Below are 22,609 nucleotides of genomic sequence, written 5' to 3' on the forward strand. Positions count from 1 at the left end.
TTGTTTAGTGTTTATCTCTCTAGATACGGTTTTGTGGGTTGTTCCCACTAATACTTTATGTTGAGGAGGTGCCTGGCTGTCTTCTCAAAATCTCACAGAAGGTATAAAAAAACAAGATTTTGAATTTGTCTATGGATAGAGAATTAGTTTTTAGACTCTCCAAAAATATTCACAAAGCGCTTGGCTCCTGTCATAGCCCATTTGCAGGCTGCAGATTATCCAATTCCACTTTATTCTTATTTAGGGAGCTTCCTTATCTTTGTGGTGTCTTTTTCAAAAAACTCAGGAATGTGTTGCATTATTGAAAGATCTCCTGTACAGGCTGGGGGTTTCAAGAGAACATTTGAGTCCATTGCACAGTATTATGTTTCTGTGGTCTGCTAGACTCCTCAGTACAAATAGTTTTTCTTTCACAGGAAAAATAGATCTATATTTAGATCTATTCCCGGGGTTGGTTTTCTGCTCAGGCTTCAGTCAGTGGTAGGGAATGACTTAGGATTCTGGGTCACGTGACATCATTGATTTTCATGATACTTTTTGCAAGATTCCACACAGGAAAGATACAATGGTATCTGAAGTCTCTGTGGTCTCAGCACCAACATCCATTATTTTTTTCAGTTCAATTTCTGGGATCTGTGATGAAAAAAATAATTTGGGGACTTTGAATATTACTTAAATTCAGGTCTGTCCTTCTTCCCTCCTGTTTCAAAGCAGTCAGACACTACAGACACCTCAGACCTTTCTTGGGGAATAGTGTCAACAGGAATAAAAGTGCAGAGTGTCTGGGACAAAAAAGAAGGACCAAAGCACTTCAACATAAAAGAGATGCTAGACTCTCAGCTCTTTGCATCATCTTTGGTCCCCACTCTTCAAGTAGTTGCAGTCAGTACCAAAGAGATGTGGGGCATAAACAAAAAAAAGGGAACCAGATCTTATCCCCTATGCAGACTAGTAATGGTAACATAGGAATTAGCTTTACAACACAGTGTCACTTTACAGGCATCTTGCATTCTAGTAGAGCAAAACTGTTATAGACAAGCTGAGCAGGAAAAAGGCAGACTCTGACGAATGGGAATTAGATCGGAGGTCTTACAAGATTTGATTCATCTGTGGAGAGTTCCTCTGGCAGACATTTTGCATGCTTATCCACCCTTTCCACGGATATCCAGGGTACTTCTGAAGATTGAGAAGTGATCCCCAAAGATCATTGTGTTGACTTCGTTCTGACTCTGGCTTGGAATTTGTCGAGGACAATTACCAAAAGCTTCCTCGCAGACTTTGTCTGCTTGCGCAAAAACGGGGATGTTTGATAATCCTGATCCCAAACAACAACAACTACTACTACTGACTGCCTGGATGATCGAATCTTAATATCTTTTACACTCCCGTTTACTGAGGACATGCAGCAGGTACTAATGGAGGCAAGAATGCCTGCTACTTGAGAATCATAAATAAACAAATAGAAAAGAGTTTCTAGTTAGTGCCAACAAAACAGTCAACACCCATTCAGGACTAGAATTTCTCTGGTTTTGCATTATTGAGTTAGTATAGTATGGCCCATATGCCCTGTCTTGCTTTTCTCTATAGACCAAACAAAGGAGATAACAGTGCCAAAGATACAACTAGATACTCCAACAACAGCACTGAAGGAGGCGAAACAGTCACTAGGTGTCCAATTGTTTGAATAAAACTGTTTAGTAAGTAAAATATAAACGCAAAATGCTTAATGAATCACTGCGTTTTTCATCTCTTAATACAGACTTCAGACAAACACAAATAATACATACATCCCTATATATACTCCCATTCTATTTAAAATATCCAATAGGAACAATGAAATGCTGATACTCTCATTAATATTTAAACATACCATTGCAGTTGCCAATTCCGATAATAAAAAAAACATGTTTTTTCCTTTCTAGGAACTCAACTTTTCAGCTCATTGCAGAGATTAAATCATTGAATATACAATTCAACCATCTTATGGAAAATTAATATTAAAAACAAGTACATAAATAACTCACGATATATGAATACATCATACATATATATATATATATATATATGTTCACACACATACATATATATATATATATATATATATATATATATATATATATATATGCCATTCCATAGACAATAGTGCCACCAAGTGGTCTAATGTGCAAAACAAGCAAATCAATTCTAACCAAGCATAAAATACTAGTAAGGCAGGATGACTAAAACTAAAAATAACTTAATTCTAAATGCATTTATATATATATATATATATATATATATATATATATATATACATACATATAATTTGATGTGGACTTGAAATAAATAAATATATAAATATAAGTAATTTATTAAATAAATTCATTAAAAAGTATTTAGCCAAACAAAAACTTAATGAAATGTATTTGTGTGTGTGTGTGTGTGTGTGTGTGTGTGTGTGTATATATATATATATATATATATATATATATATATATATATATATATATATATATATATATAAATAATATAATCTAGCTGCCCTCATTTTTAAAACGGGTGCAAGGGAAATACCATCATTTATTCCTGGATATTTATTAGCTTCCAATATTATTTGCTAATACAACTCACGATATTCAATCTTGGTTTCCCACATACCACCCCTTTCATCTTTCGGCACTTCTTCTAAAACAAAGAACTTTTATTTCACCAAAGGGCAAGCTATACTGTGTCTGAACAAGGCATTACTTTCTTTCTTATTTCTGATAGTGTTCATATGTTCATAAACCCTCCTTCTTATGTTCCTCTCAGTCTTACCAACGTAAAAAACATATCTCGCATATTGCGATATATACAACACCCTGGGTATCACAAGTACTGTGGGTCCTACCCATAATCTCTCTCCCCCTGGATTCAATATATATGCAATCCTTATTAGCCATTAATGTGCGATGATTACACATCCCACGTGGGTATGTACCCCTTAATTTTGTAGTCTTCTTATGGCTATCATAATGAAACATGAACCAATCCTTCATATTCCACCCTCTCCTATATATAAATTTTAGGGATTCCTTGTTATTTAACTTTAAATCAGTTAAACTTCCAAATTTTTTCCACTCTCTTTCAACAGTATTATAAATAACCCCCGAATCCCCACTAAAATCTGTAACAAATGCACTCACATAAGAACTATCCTCTTTAAACTTAAATTCTTCAGTATTCTCATTATTGTCCTTATTTTCCAAGGGTAACATTTCCTTACCTAAAATAGGTTCAAGTCTACTTTTTCGTCCCTTGATTACTTCATTCCTTACATTATTGCAAAGCTCTACTGGGTACCCCATTTCTACATATAACTCGGTTAAAAATTCACACACTTCATGGAAATCTTCTTCACTAGAAGTCATTCTACAAATTCTAACAAATTGTCCCTTTACAATTCTTTTTTTCTGATGTAAGGGGTGCCCACTGCTATAATGTAAGTAGGAGTTAGAATGTTTTCTTTCTATATACGTTTAAATATGTTTAAACATTGAGAGTATTAGCATTTCATTGTTCCTATTTGATATTTTAAATAGAATGGGAGTATATATAAGGATGTATGTATTATTTGTGTTTGTCTGATGAAGTCTTTATTAAGAGATGAAAAACGCGGTGATTCGTTAAGCGTTTTGCATTTATATTTTACTTAATAAACAGTTTTATTCAAACGGTTGGACGCCTGGTGACTGTTTCGCCTCCTTCAGTGCTGTTGTTGGAGTTGCTTCTCTATAGAGTTCATTTGTCATCTATTTCAGAATAGGTCTAAAGGAATCTGCCCTTTCAAGACACTTTCATGTCAAAATGTTTATGAATAGGTGCTACATAACAGACCTCCATGAAAATTGGTGGCTCCTCCTTAGGATCTTAATTTTGTGTTTAGAGAAGCGAACACTTGCTCAATTTGAACCAGCTCATCTGGCTGATTTGAGGTTTTTAATATGTAAAACAGTTTAACTGATTGCTGTCACTTCTGCAAGAAGAGCATTTGAGTTGGTGGGTCAAACTTCTCATTTTCTGCAGAGGTAGGATTTCTTTGAGAACTAACCCCCCTTTTTTTGCCTAAAGTGGTGTATCAATTTACATTAAGCCAAACTATCCCTCTCCCTATGTACTTTCCTGAAGTCAAAAATGAAGGATAGAGGATTCTTCAAACCTTGGATGTCCACAGACCACTTGGGTACTATCTTAACTGAGCAAAATCAGTCCATTTCTTGTGAAGGTAAGATGAAGAGACAACCTGTGTCAAAGCAGATAAGTTCCAAACAGTTGTCTCAGGTTATTATCTTTTGTTAATCCCACCATAACAATACTATTGGAGGCAGGGGCAAGAAGCACACTACCAGGGCCATGGCTTCATCTTTGTTTTATTGGAAAGGGTTGGACTTTAGAAGTATTCTAGAAGTATCCACTTGCTCCTGTGTGCATACTGTTATAACACACAACAATCTAGATTACTTTTCCAGGTCTAGGTCAGGCTTTGCTAGGACCATTCTCTGGAAAATCCTGGACCCTTTCCCTTGCACCTCCCAGATGTTCTAAGCTATGGTAAGATACCCATATAGGTTGGGCTGCTGCAGCAGTGATCAAGATGATGAACATAGTACAGTTGTGTAAATTAACTAGAACAGTAGATATTCAAATGATTTACTGCTGCATTAGCCACTCTCTCCCTCCTTCCATCTTTTTGGTGTGTTTTGCATGCTAGGGTGTTGACATTTTTATAGCCATGTCCTCACAAGGCATAGCCTACCTCTGTCACTTGACATGAAAGCTCTGAAGGGCTGGGCAGCCAAACCTGTATTTTAGTCAGCTCACCTTGAGCTGTGTAATGGTTTGTGCACTTGTAAGGTGCCATAAAGCTTTAAAAGGTAGCTAGGAAAAAGACAGACATGCAGCAATGATTATTTGAACATTTAGTATTATGATAAGTTTACTTGCATACTAGGAGGAAAAAAGTACAGTTGTGTATGCTATGTGTGCAACCTGTAATACTGTCACATGTGAGACTCCTGCTACCACTCAGATGGTCACTTATGTACTTCAAGATGAGTTGGCTAAGGCTGCAAGCTGGATAATCCAACTCTTTCCCTTTAATGATATAACTTCTAAGGAAGTACTTCTGTGTTAAGGAAGTAATACCTAACAAACTGGAAATGATTCTCACTTTGAGGCTGGTTAAGAGGTCTGGAGCTGAATTGGACTTCAATGTCCACATTACTTGAGTAGCTGTCAGACCTTTCAAAATAAGTATTGATGTTCTTTGTGTTTCACTGTTGCAATCTTCACATTTGGGTTATCTGCTTGCAGTAGCCCTCAGCTGGCCTGATTAACAAAGTCTTGGGTCCTGCGTTGGTTGCTGTCCCTTCTTCCATGATGTTAGGTCATCAGGGGTGTAAAACATGCAGCCGACGCCATTACATCAGTCTTTCTTGTCGTGCGATGCCCGAAGCAGAAGCAGTTCGCAAGTGTTGATCGGTGGACTCCTGAAATTTTCATTTTTGAGTTTCAGAACCAAAGTCTTCAACTAAATTCAAGTACCCTGTTGGGGAAACTTTTTCTTGCTCCTTACCGATGTCCGTAAAAGTTAATAATTGCATTTCTTGTGGAAAGCAAATACCTCACAAAGGTTTTCATTCATACTGTATTCCTTGCCTAGGCCCTGACCACAACATACCTTGCTGTCGGTTTTGTGCTTTATTTAATCAATGCACTATCCGTCGTCGGAAAAAACGCAAGGATAAAGACAGAGACAGGCCGCCTAGGTCCAAAGCTGCTGACGACGCTTTTCTGAAGCCAGTCGCCAGTTCATTGGTACTCAGTGAGGTGTTTTTGCAGCCACTGATACACGCTACTTCTGATTCGCAGGCCTCTACTGAGATCCATTTGGTGTCCGGTATGCTGCAAGATGCTCCAACTGTGGAACCTGCGGATGTCTCTACCTTGAATGGGTCCGTAGCTGCTGTGCAGGCACCGGCTTCTGAGGGTGTATTCAGGCCTATGAACTTGCATATTAAACCAACGCCAGTTCATTGGTACTCAGTGAGGTGTTTTTGCAGCCACTGATACCCGCTACTTCTGATTCGCAGGCCTCTACTGAGATCCATTTGGTGTCCGGTATGCTGCAAGATGCTCCAACTGTGGAACCTGCAGATGTCTCTACCTTGAATGGGTCCGTAGCTGCTGTGCAGGCACCGGCTTCTGAGGGTGTATTCAGGCCTATGAACTTGCATATTAAACCAACGCCTCCTTCTTTAAGGCCTAAACCTCGAACCATGCCTAGAAAACAGACGCCCAGGCCGCATGCTCAGGCCTCTATGCCTAAAAAACAAATGCTATGAATGGCTGAAGATTTTATAACTTTAATCAGGGGAAGCCAACCTCCCTCTTCTAAGAGATCTAGATAGAAATTGTTTATAAATCTTCTGACCAGGATTCTGATTTTTCTGATGATCTGGATTTACCTTTATCTACTTATGAGGATTCTGATGCAGAGGACTCTATTCCCTCTGCTTCCCCTCCAGAGGATTTTTCTTTTGGTGAAACCTTGCACACTCTAAGGGAGCATTTCCACTGGGAAAGCCAGGATTTTTCTGATTCGAAAAAGAGGCTTATGGATTTTTTACTCTTGCCTCAGCATAGGCCTTTAGCTATACCTCCTGTACTAGACATTGTTGATGATGCCTTTTTGGAATCTAGTTTGGCCCCTGATTCTTTGCCTCCTGCTCCCAGAAAACCTGACAGATTCTACAGGGTTCCTGATTCTCACAAGTTCATTTTTAAAAATCCTATTGCGGATCCAGAGACTATTTCACAAGGGACCCAGGGGCATTAAGGCCTCTACTGCCAAAAACTCTACCCCTTCTGATGGAGTCTCCAGGGCGCTGGATAGATTCAGTAAGAAGGTTTACACTTCTGCAACCTTGGCCATTAAGACTTTAAACTGTCAGTTTCATATGTTAAAGTATCAACAACATATTATTGGATTGCTTAAACAGAAACTGTTGTTGATTCCTGACTGTGCTGAAAATAAGGAATTACAAGATTTAATTCATTCTGCTGAACAGGTTGGAAAGCATACTTTGCAATGTGGGTTTGATTCTTTTAGAGGCCTCTTGCAGGGCTGCTGTCACTGGGTCTGTACTCAGAAGGCATGCTTGGCTTAAGGAGCAATCTTTGCCTGATAATGTTAAAGCTAAACTGTTGGATGCATTAAATCAGGACTGCCTGTTTAACAACAAACCTGAGGAAGTTCTTAAAGGATGGAAGATAAAGCTAAATCTTTGCCAAATGTTATAGATTTCTTACAAGTTCAGCCTCCAAGATTTAGTAGGCATTGGCCCTCTAAGAATTGGTCCTTTCCGGCTCCTTCCAGGCCTTCTCAATCCAAAGCCAGACACAACAGAAATCCCAGGTTTCAGTCCCAGGGTATGCACAAGACTAAGCAGTGGGGGGCTTCTGTTTCCAAACCTGGGAGCAGTAAGACTCCCCCTATGGAAAAATGTCTCAATGACTTAATTTTAAAATTTCCAAGCACTTCTCAATTGAATGCTCCTTTAGGGGGAAAGATTGATCTGCAGGTCAAAAACTGGGAATTCTTTACTCAGGACAAATGGGTTTTAAATATAGTGTCCCAAGGATACAGATTTCACTTCCACACATTACCAACGCCAAAAGGTTGGCCAGATCTACCCCCAAATCAGTGGGCAGAGGCTCCAAAGCAAATACTCCCTCTTTTAAACATAAAGGCTATTCAAACTGTACCAGAAGAGGAAAAAGGACAGGGTTTCTACTCAAGACTTTTCCTAGTAGTAGGAAAAGACAATTCTTGGCGTCCTATTCTGGACCTGTCTGCTCAAAACACCTTTTTGATGATTCCAAAATTCAAGATGCTGACTCTTCGCCAGTTGCTCCCTATGCTAGGAAAAGAAGCCTGGATGGTAACACTCGATTTAAAGGAAGCATATCTGCACATCCCAATCGTGGAATCTTGCAGAAGATACCTACGCTTCAAAGCAGGCTACAGTCACTACCAGTTCTTTGCACTGCCCTTTGGCTTATCTGCTGCGCCCAGGGTATTCACAAAGTGCTTAGCCCCAGTCATCGCATTTTGCAGGCAAAGAAATATTCAAATATACCCATACCTGGACAGTTGTTTTATTTCGGCAGAAAGCCAGGACATACTTTTGAATCATTTGGCCTTTGTACAAAGGGTGCTAACTTGTCTGGGGTACACCATAGACGAAAAGAAATCACACCTGGTACCCTGTCAACAAATCATATTCCTGTGAGCAAGCTGGAATACAACTTCCCAGATGGCTTTTCTCACGCCAAAGAACCAAATTCATTTGACAACCTACTTCAAACAAGTGGCCACAAAAACCCTACTTATCTGCAAGGCAAATACTACAAGCCTTGGGGTTCATAGCCTCCTGATTTTGTCTGATTCCATATGCAAGACTGCATATGAGGAAACTACAATGGTATCTAAAAAGCATATGTTGTCAACATTCTCAGGATCTAGAAGCAATGATTCCTATCATACCTTGCCTACGCCTAGAGTTTCTTTGGTGGGCAGAGGCCTGCCACCAAAACAAGGGACTACCATTCATACCACCCCCTGCCGCCCAAACCCTAACAACAGATGCATCAGATTATGCATGGGGTGGGGGGCTTACCTGGCAAGGAAGTGCATTCAGGGCAAATGGAACCCAAGTCAAATGCACTTGCATATCAGTTAAAAAGAAATGTTAGCTGTACAGCATGCACTGACAGCTTTCAAGGACCACGTTCTTCCAGGACAATTAATGGTAAAGACGGACAACACCACTGTTATGTGGTACATAAACAAGCATGGGGGGTACACATTCTTACCCCCTATGCAGACTAGCCATGGCATTGTGGAACACAGCCCTGAGCTACCAAGTGCATCTACAAGCTCAATTCCTGCCACGAAAACTGAATACACTGACAGACGAAGTAAGCAGAAACCTCATGGACCCACATGAGTGGAAGCTGGAACCAAGGATTTTCAACATGTTGACCAGCAAATGGGAAAGCCCGGATACAGACCTATTTGCCTCCCCCCAGAACATTCAATTGGACAAATTTTGCACAAGGACTCACCACAAACAAGCTTGGAAAGTGGATGCTCTGTCCTTCAGCTGGAAAAAACTGTTAGTTTATGCCTTTCCTCCTCTGCCTCTGCTCTCTAAAGTACTACTAAAGGTCAAACAAGACAAACCAAGGATGATTTTGATTGCACCAGACTGGCCATGCCAACACCGGTACCCCCTCTTGCGCAGTATGTCACTGTTGGCCCCATGGCACCTGCCTCAGACTCCTATCCTATTGTCTCAGCAGGAGAACCAGATTCTGCACCATCAGCTTCATACATTGAACCTAGCAGCCTGGCTAATTACCTAATCACTCCTTTACCATCCCTCAGTAAACCAGTGATGGATATCATTTTAGAGGCAAGGAGGCCTAGTACCAGAAAATCTTACGCTGAAAAATGGAAAAGATTCTGTGCCTGGAACCAATCTCAAGGGACGTGCACAGCAGTGCCCAATTTACGTCAGATTTTACAATACTTAACTGAGATGCTTCTCAAAGGCCTGTCTTTCTCCTCCATCAAAATTCACTCCTCAGCCATTTCAGCTCATTATAACACAGAACCTCCCCTCTTCTCTCATCCACTGCTTAAGCAGTTCCTCAGAGGGGCCAAAAATCTACGACCACCCTGGAGAGCCCCAACTCCAGCCTGGGACCTCAACTTTGTATTGGAAAAGCTCACCCTTCCTCCTTTCGAGCCAGCTGCCACTGCAGATTTAAAATTCCTCTCTTGGAAAACAGCTTTCCTTTTAGCAATCCCTTCAGCAAGAAGGGTATCTTAATTACAGGCCGTCATGACAGTGGAGCCTTTCATCATCTTTCATGTGGACAGGGTGTCCCTCAGGACCAATCCCTCCTTCATGCCCAAGGTGGTATCCAATGTGGCCCTTAATCAGTCCATTCATTTGCCAACCTTCTTTCCTAACCCACAGAACAAAGGGGAACGGATACTGCACTCCTTAGATGTTCACAGACAACTTGGATTCTACTTAGACAGGTCTAAACCTCAAAGGAAATCTGACCAACTGCTGGTGGCATTTGCTGCAGGGGCAGAGGGGAAGGCTATTTCAAAGCCAACCATTTCCAAATGGATAGGCCATTGCATTAATTTCTGCTACAAGCACCATGGAAAACCTGTCCCACAGGGGATCAGACCCCACTCCGCCAGGGCTGCATCTGCCTCTACAGCCTTTCTCAGAGGCATCCCTACCAGGGACATCCTAGAAGCTGCTACCTGGAGTTCAGTATATACTTTCACCAAGCATTACCATCTGCCAATTTTCTCTAAATCCAGAGCTGGCTTTGCCACTGCAGTCTTGCAGGGCCTTATAGCTGGTCCTAATGCTATCTAAATTTTTCCCCCCATCCTTAGCTTTGGGAATCTACCTAAATGTGATGACTGCAACAGTGAAACATGACGAACATAGTACAGTTTTGTACACTTACCATAAATGTAGATGTTAGAGTGTATTTACTGTTGCAGTCTTGGTTACCCTCCCTCCAGCCCCCTTTCTTCTTTTGGCTATACCTCTACCCTACTTTACTATGCTCAAAAGCTTTTTGGTGTATTTGCCTTTTTGTTGGCGGTATAACCTTCTATATTTATAGATTTAATGACTTCCCATTGGGGGGGCACCTGACATCTGGGGCAAGAAAAACTGATGTAATGGCGTTGGCTGCATGTTTTATACCCCTGATGACCTGACGTTTTGGAAGAAGGGACAGCAACCAACGCAGGACCCAAGACTTTGTTAATCAGGCCAACTGAGGGCTACTACAAGCAGATAACCCAAATGTGATGACTGCAACAGTGAATACACTCTAACATCTACATTTATGGTAGGTCTACACAACATGTGTACTTTTGTGCTTCACTGAATATGTAAGTCTGTTGTTTCAGCTTAACTGCTTTGGGACCCTCCTTTTTATTTGTTTATAGTAAACCAATTCCTCGTGGTGGTCCTACTTTTGAGGCCACCCAAGAAGTGACATCCTGTGCTATGGAACCCCAGCTATGTTTTAGAAACATTACCACCCTTTAAGCCAGCTGCTGTTGCTGCACCCCTCAAGTACTGCACATGGACAGCTGTCCTTTTAGTGGCTATTGTTGTCTGCTAGAATGATTTCAGAACTGCTGTTCTTCATTTGTGAGTACTGCCATCTTTCATAAGAATAAGGTGACACTTTGCACTAATCACATGTCCATGCTCAAAGTGGTGACAGACTTTCTCTGTGTTTGGCCATACAACTCCCTATGTTCTCATTTTCTTTGCAGCACAATAGAAAAGGAATCTTACATACTCTAGTTGTGAATAGGCAACTGAGAGTTTACCTTAAGAGGGCTAAGGGAGAAAGGAAATTGGACCTTTGCAAAAGTTAGGTGGGGGAGGCTGGTCTCTGAAAACACCACTCCTAAATGAGTAACTCATTACATCTGCTTTTGTTGCTTTTTCCATGGCAAGACTTTTGTGGATCTTGTCAGGGCTCACTCTGATAGTCACAGCAGTCGTTACTGCCACCTTTGGGTGAGGGTCGGGAGTTAGCACTCAGTCTGTCTTCAAAGCAGCTACCTAGTTATCTGTTTTCACCTTTTTCTAGCATATTGATGAAATTGTGTCTAGAGCAAGAGCAGGATTTGCCATGACCATCCTACGGGGGACTGCTACAGCCAATGTCTTCTCAAGTCTAACCATCCACTGGCCTTTAAGCTCTGAGAATTTTCCCCATATGTTTTCACTACTGTAACAGCAAAATGTATGATGAACATTGTGCTGTTTTGGGAGCTAACCATGACTGAATAAGTTCAGGTATTTAAAAGATGTTGGTATCCTTACTTTAGCTCTTGGCCATGCCTGAAATCTGTTGTTTGATCAGTGTTCTAACCCAGTTAACAAAATTCATATAAAATAAAATTCACTATTGGAGTAATACTTCCCTTGCTGTATCAGTTCTCTCCCTTTGCTGTGAGCATCTTTGGGTTGGGAAGGGCTACCTGGTCACCTATCACTTTATCTTCCCTATTTGATGGCAGCCTCTCTGAAGCTGACCTAGAACTTCTAGATGCAACTTTGGGGGATTCTTTGGTTAGGCTGCCATATCTGGAGGCATCTTGGTTGGTTATGCAGTGGCCTCAGCCCAGATTCTTGGAAGCTGAAAAAGCAAGAAGGAACTGAATATAGCAGGGGCTTTTGTGTTGTAGAGTTGAAGTTCCGGTGGGTGTGTCTCCAGTTGGCAAAGAGGGTGAAGGGTTCAGACCTCTGGAAATTGTCCAGATGTTAGGCCTTCTGCAGTGAAGACTCATCTAAGCTAACTAACCTTTCTGGTGTATTTTGGTGTTATGTGTTATGTCTTGAAGAGTGATACTGTTTTTAGATGGACAGACATTCTCCTGTTTCACAGCATGGACAACGCTGGCTTCAATTACATACGTGTATACATCAGTTTTCATTTAAGTATTCTAAAATATGTTTCTTTTGTCCTGGTAGAAAGTGAGAAACATCTGTACTAGTATATAAAGTGATGCTCATTATGTTTTATTGCACAGAGTAAAGCTGCTGCAAAGTCTGGAGGTGCTAATTATCAGTGGGAAATCATGAAGTCCTTGGGCCTATTAGATGAAGAAATTGTAAAATTTGCTGATGCGGAATACTGGCTGGATTACTTCCCACCACTTGCTATTGAGGATCTAAAGAGAATGGGACTAAAGGTATTGTTAAAAACTGGATACCTATATATAGAGAAAATGATGCAGCATTTAATTTAGAACCTATACGTTGTGGCCTAAATTCACCAGCTTTCAAAAATATTTAGCTTCTGTCCTGTTGGCTACAGTTGAATTCCTAGAAAAGAACCTTCATTACCTGGTAATGGGTTTTTTGAAATTGCAATCAATTACAATCATTGGGATGGACAACTGAAACAGAGTGTGGTCGAATTTTTATGAATGCTTAGATTATGCAGTATCATTACATATTCAATTTTCTCAGAGGTACAGTGATCTTATTTATATCTAGAGCTAGGCTGGAGCTCAAAAAGTGCTTCAGAGGTGTAACACTCAGTTTCGTAAGTCTCATGTTTTTTTTTTGTGAGACTCTCGTTATTTTTGAAATTAGTTTTAAATTGTTAGATTCAGTTCCTATAGTTTTACTTGTGCCTTTTGATGTGGTTTAAGAGCACTGTCAAGTGTTCCATCTTTTCTAATTGCACTTGTCTTAACTTTTATTTGTTTTAAATTTTATCCAGAATGCCTAAATGTAATTTTTCAAACCTCAAACATTGGGGCATTATCATAGAAGCTTACTAGGCTAACTGAAATTGTGGATTGGATGAAACCAGTGATTTTGCTGAATGCAGATTGCAAGTCTTGCTATGAACCTATATACTTTTTGAACACTTCTTCTTGGTATCAGCACTTCAGCTGGCATGAGGTTTTTGTGATGCTTGGCTTCTTTGCAGCTTTGTGATTTTGATTGCACTGGTTGCCATTTTTATCTTCTACCAAGTAAGCTTAGTAAGCCTACATCAGCAGTGTGTACCTGTAGCCCAGTTAAAGGGGGGGACAAAGGGCAAAAATTGGGACCATTTTCAAATATTGCTCTTAAAAACTTAGAAAGTTGATAGAATAACAGGTTTTGCATTAACATGATTTTTCTGAATGGTATGAAGTGTGAAACTCAAATGTCCATCATTATTTTCTGATTGCAGTCATCAGTAATTAGTGATTTGTCAGAAAACCAAAATTTTATGATAACAGACAAAAAGTATAAGGCATAAAATCTGGAGATTCTGTGGAAATCTGGACAGTTGAGAAGTATGAGCACAGAATTCAGAAACAGATCTAGGTCCTGTACAACTAAAGATAGTGTTGCTAGCTGTCGATGATGTATGGCACAGGGAATAGTAAACATTTGGATAATACCTGCAGTTATACAACATGAGACCCTGTATACAAAATATCTAAATTTGGATCATACCTGCTGTTAATGAACAATTGCAGCATGACTGAAATTTCATTGGGGAGGTTGTTAGTTTGTTTTAATAGGCCTAATTACTATTGGCACTTTTTCCATCTGCCCTGGGCTTGAGCTATGCATAAAGTCAATAAGAATGTGTGTGGCTTTTTTTTCTTTCTTTGAAAAAGACAAAAGATTTAAAAAGTTAAGCCTGGACAGTTGCCCACTGCATTGTAGTAGAAATGAAGGTTAAGCTTGCAGGAGTAAACAAGAAATCTTGCCACCCTACTCTCTGGCTAATAATGTTCGTTGTAGCTTGCCACTGAATGGTGTAGTGAAAGTCCTGTGTATTTTGTGTAAAGTAATTGGGTAATTTAAAATAATGCTCCTTGTTGATTGCAACTGAATGTAGTGACCCCCAAAACTAGTAAAAGTTTGATGTTTTATCATGACTCAAAGCTGTATATTCTTAAAATTTTTGCAAAGCACGTTTTGGGAAAATTGTAGTCTGCAAAGCTCTTTTTCGTTTGAAATTCTGGCTGTTTTCATTTTGTCTGACTTTTTTGTCTTAGGAGTTTTTTATACTGTGATGTTTTAAGAATAATGGAAAGTTGGCATTCACAAACAGTTTTACATTTTGTAGAATTTAGGACTGTTTTAATTTTGTAACTGATGAATGATATTTTTAATCTTGATCCCATCAGTTGATGGTGAATTTGAAGTTATATATGTTTTTGATTACTTAAATGTTTGTGGGGTTTGGGTAAGTTTGTAGTTGTCAAAGGTGTGTGGTGCTTATATGTGTGTGCTTTTCTTTGTTTCATTGTATTAATTATTTAGTGATGCAAGATGTATGCTGAATTATTTATGTAGTTCTCTGATTTCAAACCTTTTGACCATTTTTTTCTTTTGACCTATATCATCACTGTATCTCCTTTGAAATAGTTTTGCAGTCATTTTTATTTCTTGTTTTTTATTTTCTTGTGTTTTCCTGTTTAGGAGCCTACATTGAATCATATTATAGCAGTTTTTTGTGTGTGTGTGTTTGTGTGAACCAGAATGGTATACTTAACATTTTCCTAACAATAGTGCGATCTCAGAGTTGGTATATTTAATTAGCGGGGGTGTGGTGGGTGCAGGGGGGCTTGCCCCCTGCAAAAACATACAATTTTTTTTCTTTTATTTACATTTCAAAGTTATTATGGTCTCAACTGTGACACCCATGCCCTTGCCGTCTGCCTAGCACTTCCACCATGTAGTTAACATCACTTACCTTTCTTCCCACCTTGTAGGGTTCCTCCCAAGCTGCTTGCAACTTGTTGTGTCTGACAGGAATGAGAACCATCACCTGCTGCCCTACAGCATAATCTCTAGCTCGAGCATTCCTGTCCTAACACACCTTTTTTTGTTGTTGGGCTTCTGCCAGGTTCTCCTGGGCCAAGCCCATGAGTTCCCTGAGCCTTGTCCTGAGGTTTAGGACGTATGCCACAACAGACTCTTTGTAAGACTCACACTCACCTTCCCACTCATCTCAAATTAAATCTAGAGGTCCCCTCACCCTATGGCCCATACAGCAACTCACAGGGTGAAAAACCTGTGGATTCCTGGGGAACCTCTCTGTAAGCAAACAGATGGGGCAAATATTTGTCCCACTCCCTCTTAAACTGATATGTAAATGCCCGAAGCATGGACTCGATTGTAGAGTTTAACCTGTCAACAAGACCATTAGTCTGGGGATGGAAGGGGGTGGTCTTCATGTGCTTCACCTCACAGGACTTCCACAGACAAGCCAGCAGGTCTGACATAAAATTGGCACCTCTGTCAGACAGTATTTCCTTTGGGAAACCTACCCTGCTGAAAATCTCTAGCAAAGCATTTGCCACCTTCTCGGCCTCAATGGAGGACAAAGCCACTGCCTCAGGGTATTGTGTAGCATAATCTACAATCATTAGGATGTCATTTTTCCCTGTGGAACCTGGGGTACTCAGAGGACCCGCAATATCCATAGCTACCCTCTGAAATGGCTCCTCACTCACAGCCAAAGGCATCAAAGGAGCTCTCACCTTGTCTCTTGCCTTGCCTAACTTTTGGCACTTCCCACTGGTCCTGCAGTACCCTGTTACATCTCTGGAAATTCCAGACCAATAGAAGTTTTGCATAATATGCCTCTTTGTACGTTTTATGTCCATATGACCTACAAAGGGAATATCATGGGCTATGGCTAGAAGCGACAGATGGTAAGCTCTAGGCACTACCAACTGCTGTACTCTCTCACCTTCTAGCCCTCCCTCAGGGGTCCACTCTCTGTACAGTAACCCGTTGTTCCAGTATACAAATTCCCCCTTCCCTTGAGAATCAGGTGCCTCCCTAGCTACATGCCTAAAGCCTTGTAATGTAGGGTCTGACAGCTGAGCCTGTCTCAAGTCTCTCCTTGTAACCCTTCCCAGCTCCCCTTCCACAGGAAGTCTGGCATCCTCTGACAGTGGTGCCTCACTGTCAGCCTGGGTACTACTACTCACCTCTACCTCTGCAGTCACTCTGTCCAAGGAACCATCAGTGGCCACAAGCAGCTGTGGCTCACCTTCAGTCTCACTGCTACAGAGCAGCTCACTCCCTGAAGTAACCACCTCAGCAGTCATGGCTGCAAGTATGCAGTCTGTCTGAGTCTTCCCCAGGCTACCAGACTTACATGCTTGTCTCCAAGCCTGACTGCGTGTAACTGCACAAGCGCAGGGTACTGCACTATTAAAATATTTCCCTATCAGGACATCTGCAGGTATATCCTCAAACACACCTACTTGCTGGCTTCCTTTTCCACTCTCCCAGTCAAGGTGAACCCTAGCCAAAGGTATTTGGAATGGGATGCCTCCTTAAGCCCTGACTGGAGTAGACTGCTCAGGCAAGTAGAGCTCCTCTGTAACCAGTGCAGGCTTTACAATGGTTATATCAGAGGCTGTGTCTCTCTTAGCAATGGCTTCTTTGCCATTCACTACAGTAGGACATAATCTCTGGTGGTAGTTTGGTACCCTTGTTGTCCCAAGACAACCTACTATTGGCATTTTGTCTTTCCCACTTACTGGCTCTCTCACCTTTGGTTCCTCATCTTGCCTCCATGGAGATCTGTATGCCACATGGCCCCACTGGTTGCATTCAAAACATTTAACCCTAGCTCCTGGACATGTACCTGGACTAGTGGCTTCCCCTGCTACTGGCGAATTCTGTTGGGGCAGACTGTGCTGCCCATCATGGTTTCCTTTAGTCCCATGAGCAGTACTGGGGGTCCCTTTCCTGTGCAGGGCTGTCCTGCTTGCTAGGTATAAGTCTCCCTTCGTCCCCAACTCCTCTGAAGTAGCACACTGTCTATCAGCTAACCAGATCATCATGTCCTCAGGCAAAGTGCTAAGGGCTTGTTCCCTTACCAAAAGGTCTGCCAGCCCTTCAAAAGTGGTGACCTGACATCCACTTACCCAGCTATGAAAATAAGTGCTCAGTTCAGCAACATATTCACATACATTTACATCTGCCATGCGTCTATGCTCACGAAACCTTTACTTATACATTTCAGGTGTTAGCTTAAAACATTCCAAGTGTCTTTTTACAGCAGTATAATCAAAACAGTCAGTGTTCTGCATTTTTGCTAAAGAAGTTACAGCTTTACCATGGAGTAAGGGGGTCAGGAACCTTACCCAGAGCCCTTGGTCAACCTCATACTGTTTACATACCCGCACAAACATATGAATGAAGCTATCAAAATTATCCCCCTTGTTAAACTGTGGAAGAAATTTACTGACCTTTTGTGCTTCTGGGATCCGTTTACTCCCTTCCACATTACCTCCATGACTTTGGCAAAGAGTCAGCATTTCCCTCTCATGCCTCCTCTGCCATTCATTTTCCTCAGCTTGTATACTCCTCCTTTTATCAGCTGCTTCTAGTTCCATACACCTGGCCTCCAACTCCAGTCTCTTTAGTTCCAGCTGGATTTTTAAGTCCTCTGCAGACAGGTTGAGCTGTCCATTCTCCAAGGATATTGTATCTCCACTGTCAGTCTGATTGTCCTCCAGGCTGCTGTTTTCTGATGCAGCTGTAACCAAGGCTGCAATCAGGTCTGCCTTAGTCAGGTTTCCATGCACCAGTCCCCTAGCCTGGCACAACTCCGCCAGCTGACTCCTTGTCAGCTTTCCTTACTCCTCTGCTGACATGCTGCCTGCTCACCCTGACTAACACTAAGCTAACAAAAGAAATAAAACAATTGTGATCTGAACTCTGAGTATACACTATGTGGCTGTTTTAGTGTACAAAACACTTTGAGATCATTGTACATAAGCTACAGGAATGCGCTCTACCCACACCACTACAAGCCAATTAGTGTTTGCCAACTAATCAATATATGATGTGGATCCCACCACAGCAAACCAATATGTGATAGGATATCCCAACCACTGCCACCAATATGTGACGACAGTGACCTGGCCCAGCAGTCAAGGAGCCTCAATCCTCACCACTAACACCAGGGAGGTCGTCTCCTAGAAGAGGAAAAGATAACTAATACACACAGTAAAGTACAATTTCCCTTGAGTGCACATAAAGATCACAGTCAGTCTGGGGCTGGTTGCTCCCTTGCTCACCAGGTCCCCAATAAGACTCCCCACTGGCACAGCTATAGGGTCCAGATCTCAGCCTAGCTGGCAAGCTAACCTCCAGAATCCTCTCTGTCCAACCAGTGCTTCGTGTCCCTGCCCAGGTAGCTGACACACATCCACACTTTCAGATAAATATTTATACAATTTCACACACTCCTGGGAAAGGCTAACACAGATTCTCCAGCTGTGCCCCTTTACCCAGACTATACAGTAGTAATTACTGCCACCACCAGCTTAATAGAATTATCAGCTACTAAAAGGCCCTTAAAAAGGTGTCCAATTATTACTGTGCAATATTATAATCCAGACTTAATTTGGGGTGACTTAGACAGTAAAATCTGTAAATATGTAATATACTTTAGAGGTTAAATTATCTCTACATAAACCAGCCACAGGTAAAGGTTTTAAAATATTTAATAATAAATAATTAAAACACAAGACAAAACTTCTACAGTATAATGCTACTGAAGTACAGAGATCACACAAACTTAAAACAATATCGTAGGAAAGATCTGATTTCAAAGAAAAATGCTTAGTCTAACTTTCTAATCTTTAGCTATTCTTAAGAGAAAACACAGTGCTATAATCTTGTATACATAAAGAGCAGGCAGTGCTTGGTTAGATGTCCAAGATCAAAATGCTTCCCATTCTCTCTCACCAATAGTTTTTAAACACTAACCAACAGCTCTCTAAGGCCCTTGCAAATTAAATAATTTTGACACTTAGTCTGGAGTTCCCAGGCCAGAAACTGCATTATTTAGCAAGCGAACACCTGCTCAGGAGACTACAAAAATAAAAGGCATTTCATATATACACTCTAGCAGAAACCAGAGCAATAAAGCACCTTCCACATGTAAATTCCGGCCCTTAACTTTAACCTTAAAACAATGGGCCTGAAACCTTCATCCAGACTCACTGGAGCCGACTTGTAAACACCAAAGAGATTCATAAGATCTTTTCAGCTTCAAAAGACACATTTGAAATGCTTGGCTTGGTTTTCCAGATTGTTGCAGATGGCAATGTTGCAACAGTCTTGAAGTTCATGTTTTGCAGTGTTTTCTTTCATTTAAAAACACAAGCCTGTATTTTACATTTATTTGTACAGTTGATAGAATTATGTATCAAATTCTATTTGACTAGGCTGGCAGCCTTCGCCCATCTTCCTCCAATCTTCACATCAACTATAAGACATTCAAAGTTTTGAAACTTCAGAATTTAGTAAAAGACCTATATAGATATATATATATATATATATATATATATAGGTATCTTCCAAAGACATATGTCTAGAGCATTTTGGTCCTGGGCTGAAAATGGGCTCTGTCCCAGTCAGACATTCCTGGTGAACAAATATTGAATAAATTAAAATAAAATTAAATATGTATATATATATATATAAGAGGAGGATATCCATAACTTCAGATTTTTTCCTTTAAATTGTCAAAATGATTAAGGAAGAGTGTATAACTACACAATACTAATTAAGAGTACATGGAGAAAGCAGTATAACATAACATGACTGAAATTTCTATACCAAATATAGAATTAAGGGAAGAAGGAAAGTTAAGAGTTGTAAGATGAATAAGTTATCAGTTTGTGATTTACACAATATAAGGAAAAAGTTGAGCAGTACGGAGGGGGGAGACTATTGTAAAACTGCAAACAGATGAAATGTTTGACTGCCAAGCAAAAGAATAGTAATGGAAGGTTTTCAGTGACGAAGGAAGAATTAGATGGGCAAAAAGAAACAAAGGAATATAATGAGGTTATAGGTTCAGTAAGTGAATATAATTTGTCGATAAGATTATTAAGTGAGCCAGTAAAAGACATTTAGGGTAATTGTGACTTGTAGGAAAGTTGGGATACAAATGGGAAAGGTTTGACAATTTGTACAGAATAAATCTTTTATCTTCATTGGGTATAGAGGAGAAAATATGAAATGATAGTAACCGTTTTCAACACAGAGAAAGGAAAATACATTTTTAAAATGGTATATAGTGGAAGGGAAATGTGAGAGAGTACTTTCAGCTATAAGATTATACGAACAGTTAACCATAAATTGCTGGCAAATTGAGGACTTACAGTAGGTAATTAGGACTTTAGAAGAAATAAAATAAATGAAACCTGATATTTTTAAAATAGGTATGAAGATATTTAAAGAAAAATATGACTAACAGGGATAGCAAATGTAAGTAAATAAGTGAGATAAAGGAGTAGACAAAATAGGAATAATCTTAACATCTTGCGAAGATATTAATCTTGAAGGAAATGTAGATAAATGTTAAGGGAGGGGAGTTTTCCTTAAAAAATATGAAGAAAAGTGGATTAAGTAATGGTGAAAAGGGAAAAGAAATATTAGACAGAAAAAAAAAGTGAATTTGGAATTGAAGGAGGTGATGGAGAGTAATCGGGCAAGAATTCATTCCATTGATTTGAAATATGATGAGAAAAAAAATGTAAGATAATTTAAGCGAGGAAAACCATATATGTAGAAATGTTGAAGAGAGAGAGAGAGAGGTCCAAAACGTCAGTGGTCATTGTGATATGAAAAGGAAGAAAAAGTCATCAAAGTGCTGTAAAATATCTAAAGTTGAAAGAGAGAGGCCAAAAATCAAGAATGGAAGGGAAAAAATATATATACACCAATGAGGACAGATAAAATAGGAAGAGGAACAGATGGCTTTTCCCCTCAAAATTATTATTTTTTTTAAAAGTGGATATAGGTATAGTTTATCAAGTTGAGAATAATCAAAACGTTTATTTTGAGAATTTGAATAGCTTAGTGTTTGAGAATGTAACTACTAATAAAAATGTTTTATAAAATTCAGAGAGAAGGAAGGGGTGCATTACAGGTGGGAGTGAAGTTAAATTATATTTGGCAAAATATATAGCCAGTCATTCATTCATTCTGTATGGTTGGGGAGTAACTTTTGATAATCACGTTGAATTTAGATTGTGACAAAATAAAAGAACAAATAAGATGTGTTTTTAACAGTTAAGAGAAGCTGTAAAGGTAGATGAAATGAGAGATGGTTATGGAAAAAGGCATGAGAAGTCTTTATAGAAAAAGAGAAGGAAAAGTTTGATCACTCTCTATAGTGTACCTAGAGTAGGAAAGGCAATACCATGCAAGTTGAATTATTTAAGATTTCTGATTGAAAACATCGTGAAGAAGAGATTGAGAAAGTAGGCTGAAAAAGAAAAACTCAAATTGTTATGTGGTGTAACAAATATGACATATGAGAGTCTTAGAAGATTTATGTAGGGGTATACTCTATAAACTGGAAGGAATGAAATCTGGATACTTGACTGAAAATAATGGGTGCGGTTTTAGGATACTGACATGGACTATAAAATGAATAAAGAAATGTACAAGATAGAGATTTTAGAGAATAAATAAAATTGTTGATGTATTAATTTTTCAGGAAGCATCGGTTCCATCTAAAAATTATGTTCTCATTGATGAGTATATAAAATATGAAGCCGAGGTAGAAAGAAAAATACCTTTGGTAGGGCTAAGGGAACATTGACTGCCACTGGAATATCCATAGGAATTAAACCAATCTTGATATATAAATTAGAAATTTGTATTATAATAAATGCTTTATATAGAAATAGGAAGTATAATTTGATCTTGATTTCTATGCAAGTAAAAAGTAGAAAAGTGAGCAGAAACGAGATGAAATAGTGCTTTAATAACTTCAGAGACACGTACATTGGATGGATACTATTGTTTGTGGTGACATCAGTGCTAGAATAGGGCAGTATAATACATATTCAGATTATTTAAAAAGGGAATGGTAATGGCAGTCACAAGGTATATGTGTTAACCAAAATAGATTAAAAGTTTTAAAGATTACCAGTGCATTTAAGAATATTTAA

General features: G+C 39.7%; 1 protein-coding gene across 1 annotated transcript in view; it reads left to right on the plus strand.

Annotated features, from left to right (window-relative positions):
* LARS1 (leucyl-tRNA synthetase 1) overlaps positions 1-22,609 on the plus strand; it is a 1,303,086-nt gene that overhangs the window by 173,883 nt on the left and 1,106,594 nt on the right. The window contains exon 6 of the mRNA XM_044064023.1: positions 12,680-12,841. Coding sequence (XP_043919958.1) covers positions 12,680-12,841 — 162 coding nt within the window. The remainder of the gene's footprint in view (positions 1-12,679; positions 12,842-22,609) is intronic.

The sequence above is a fragment of the Protopterus annectens genome, chromosome 2.part2 (assembly GCF_019279795.1).
Source record: "Protopterus annectens isolate FY-2018-M chromosome 2.part2, PAN1.0, whole genome shotgun sequence".
In the NCBI taxonomy this organism is placed as follows: Eukaryota; Metazoa; Chordata; order Ceratodontiformes; family Protopteridae; genus Protopterus; species Protopterus annectens.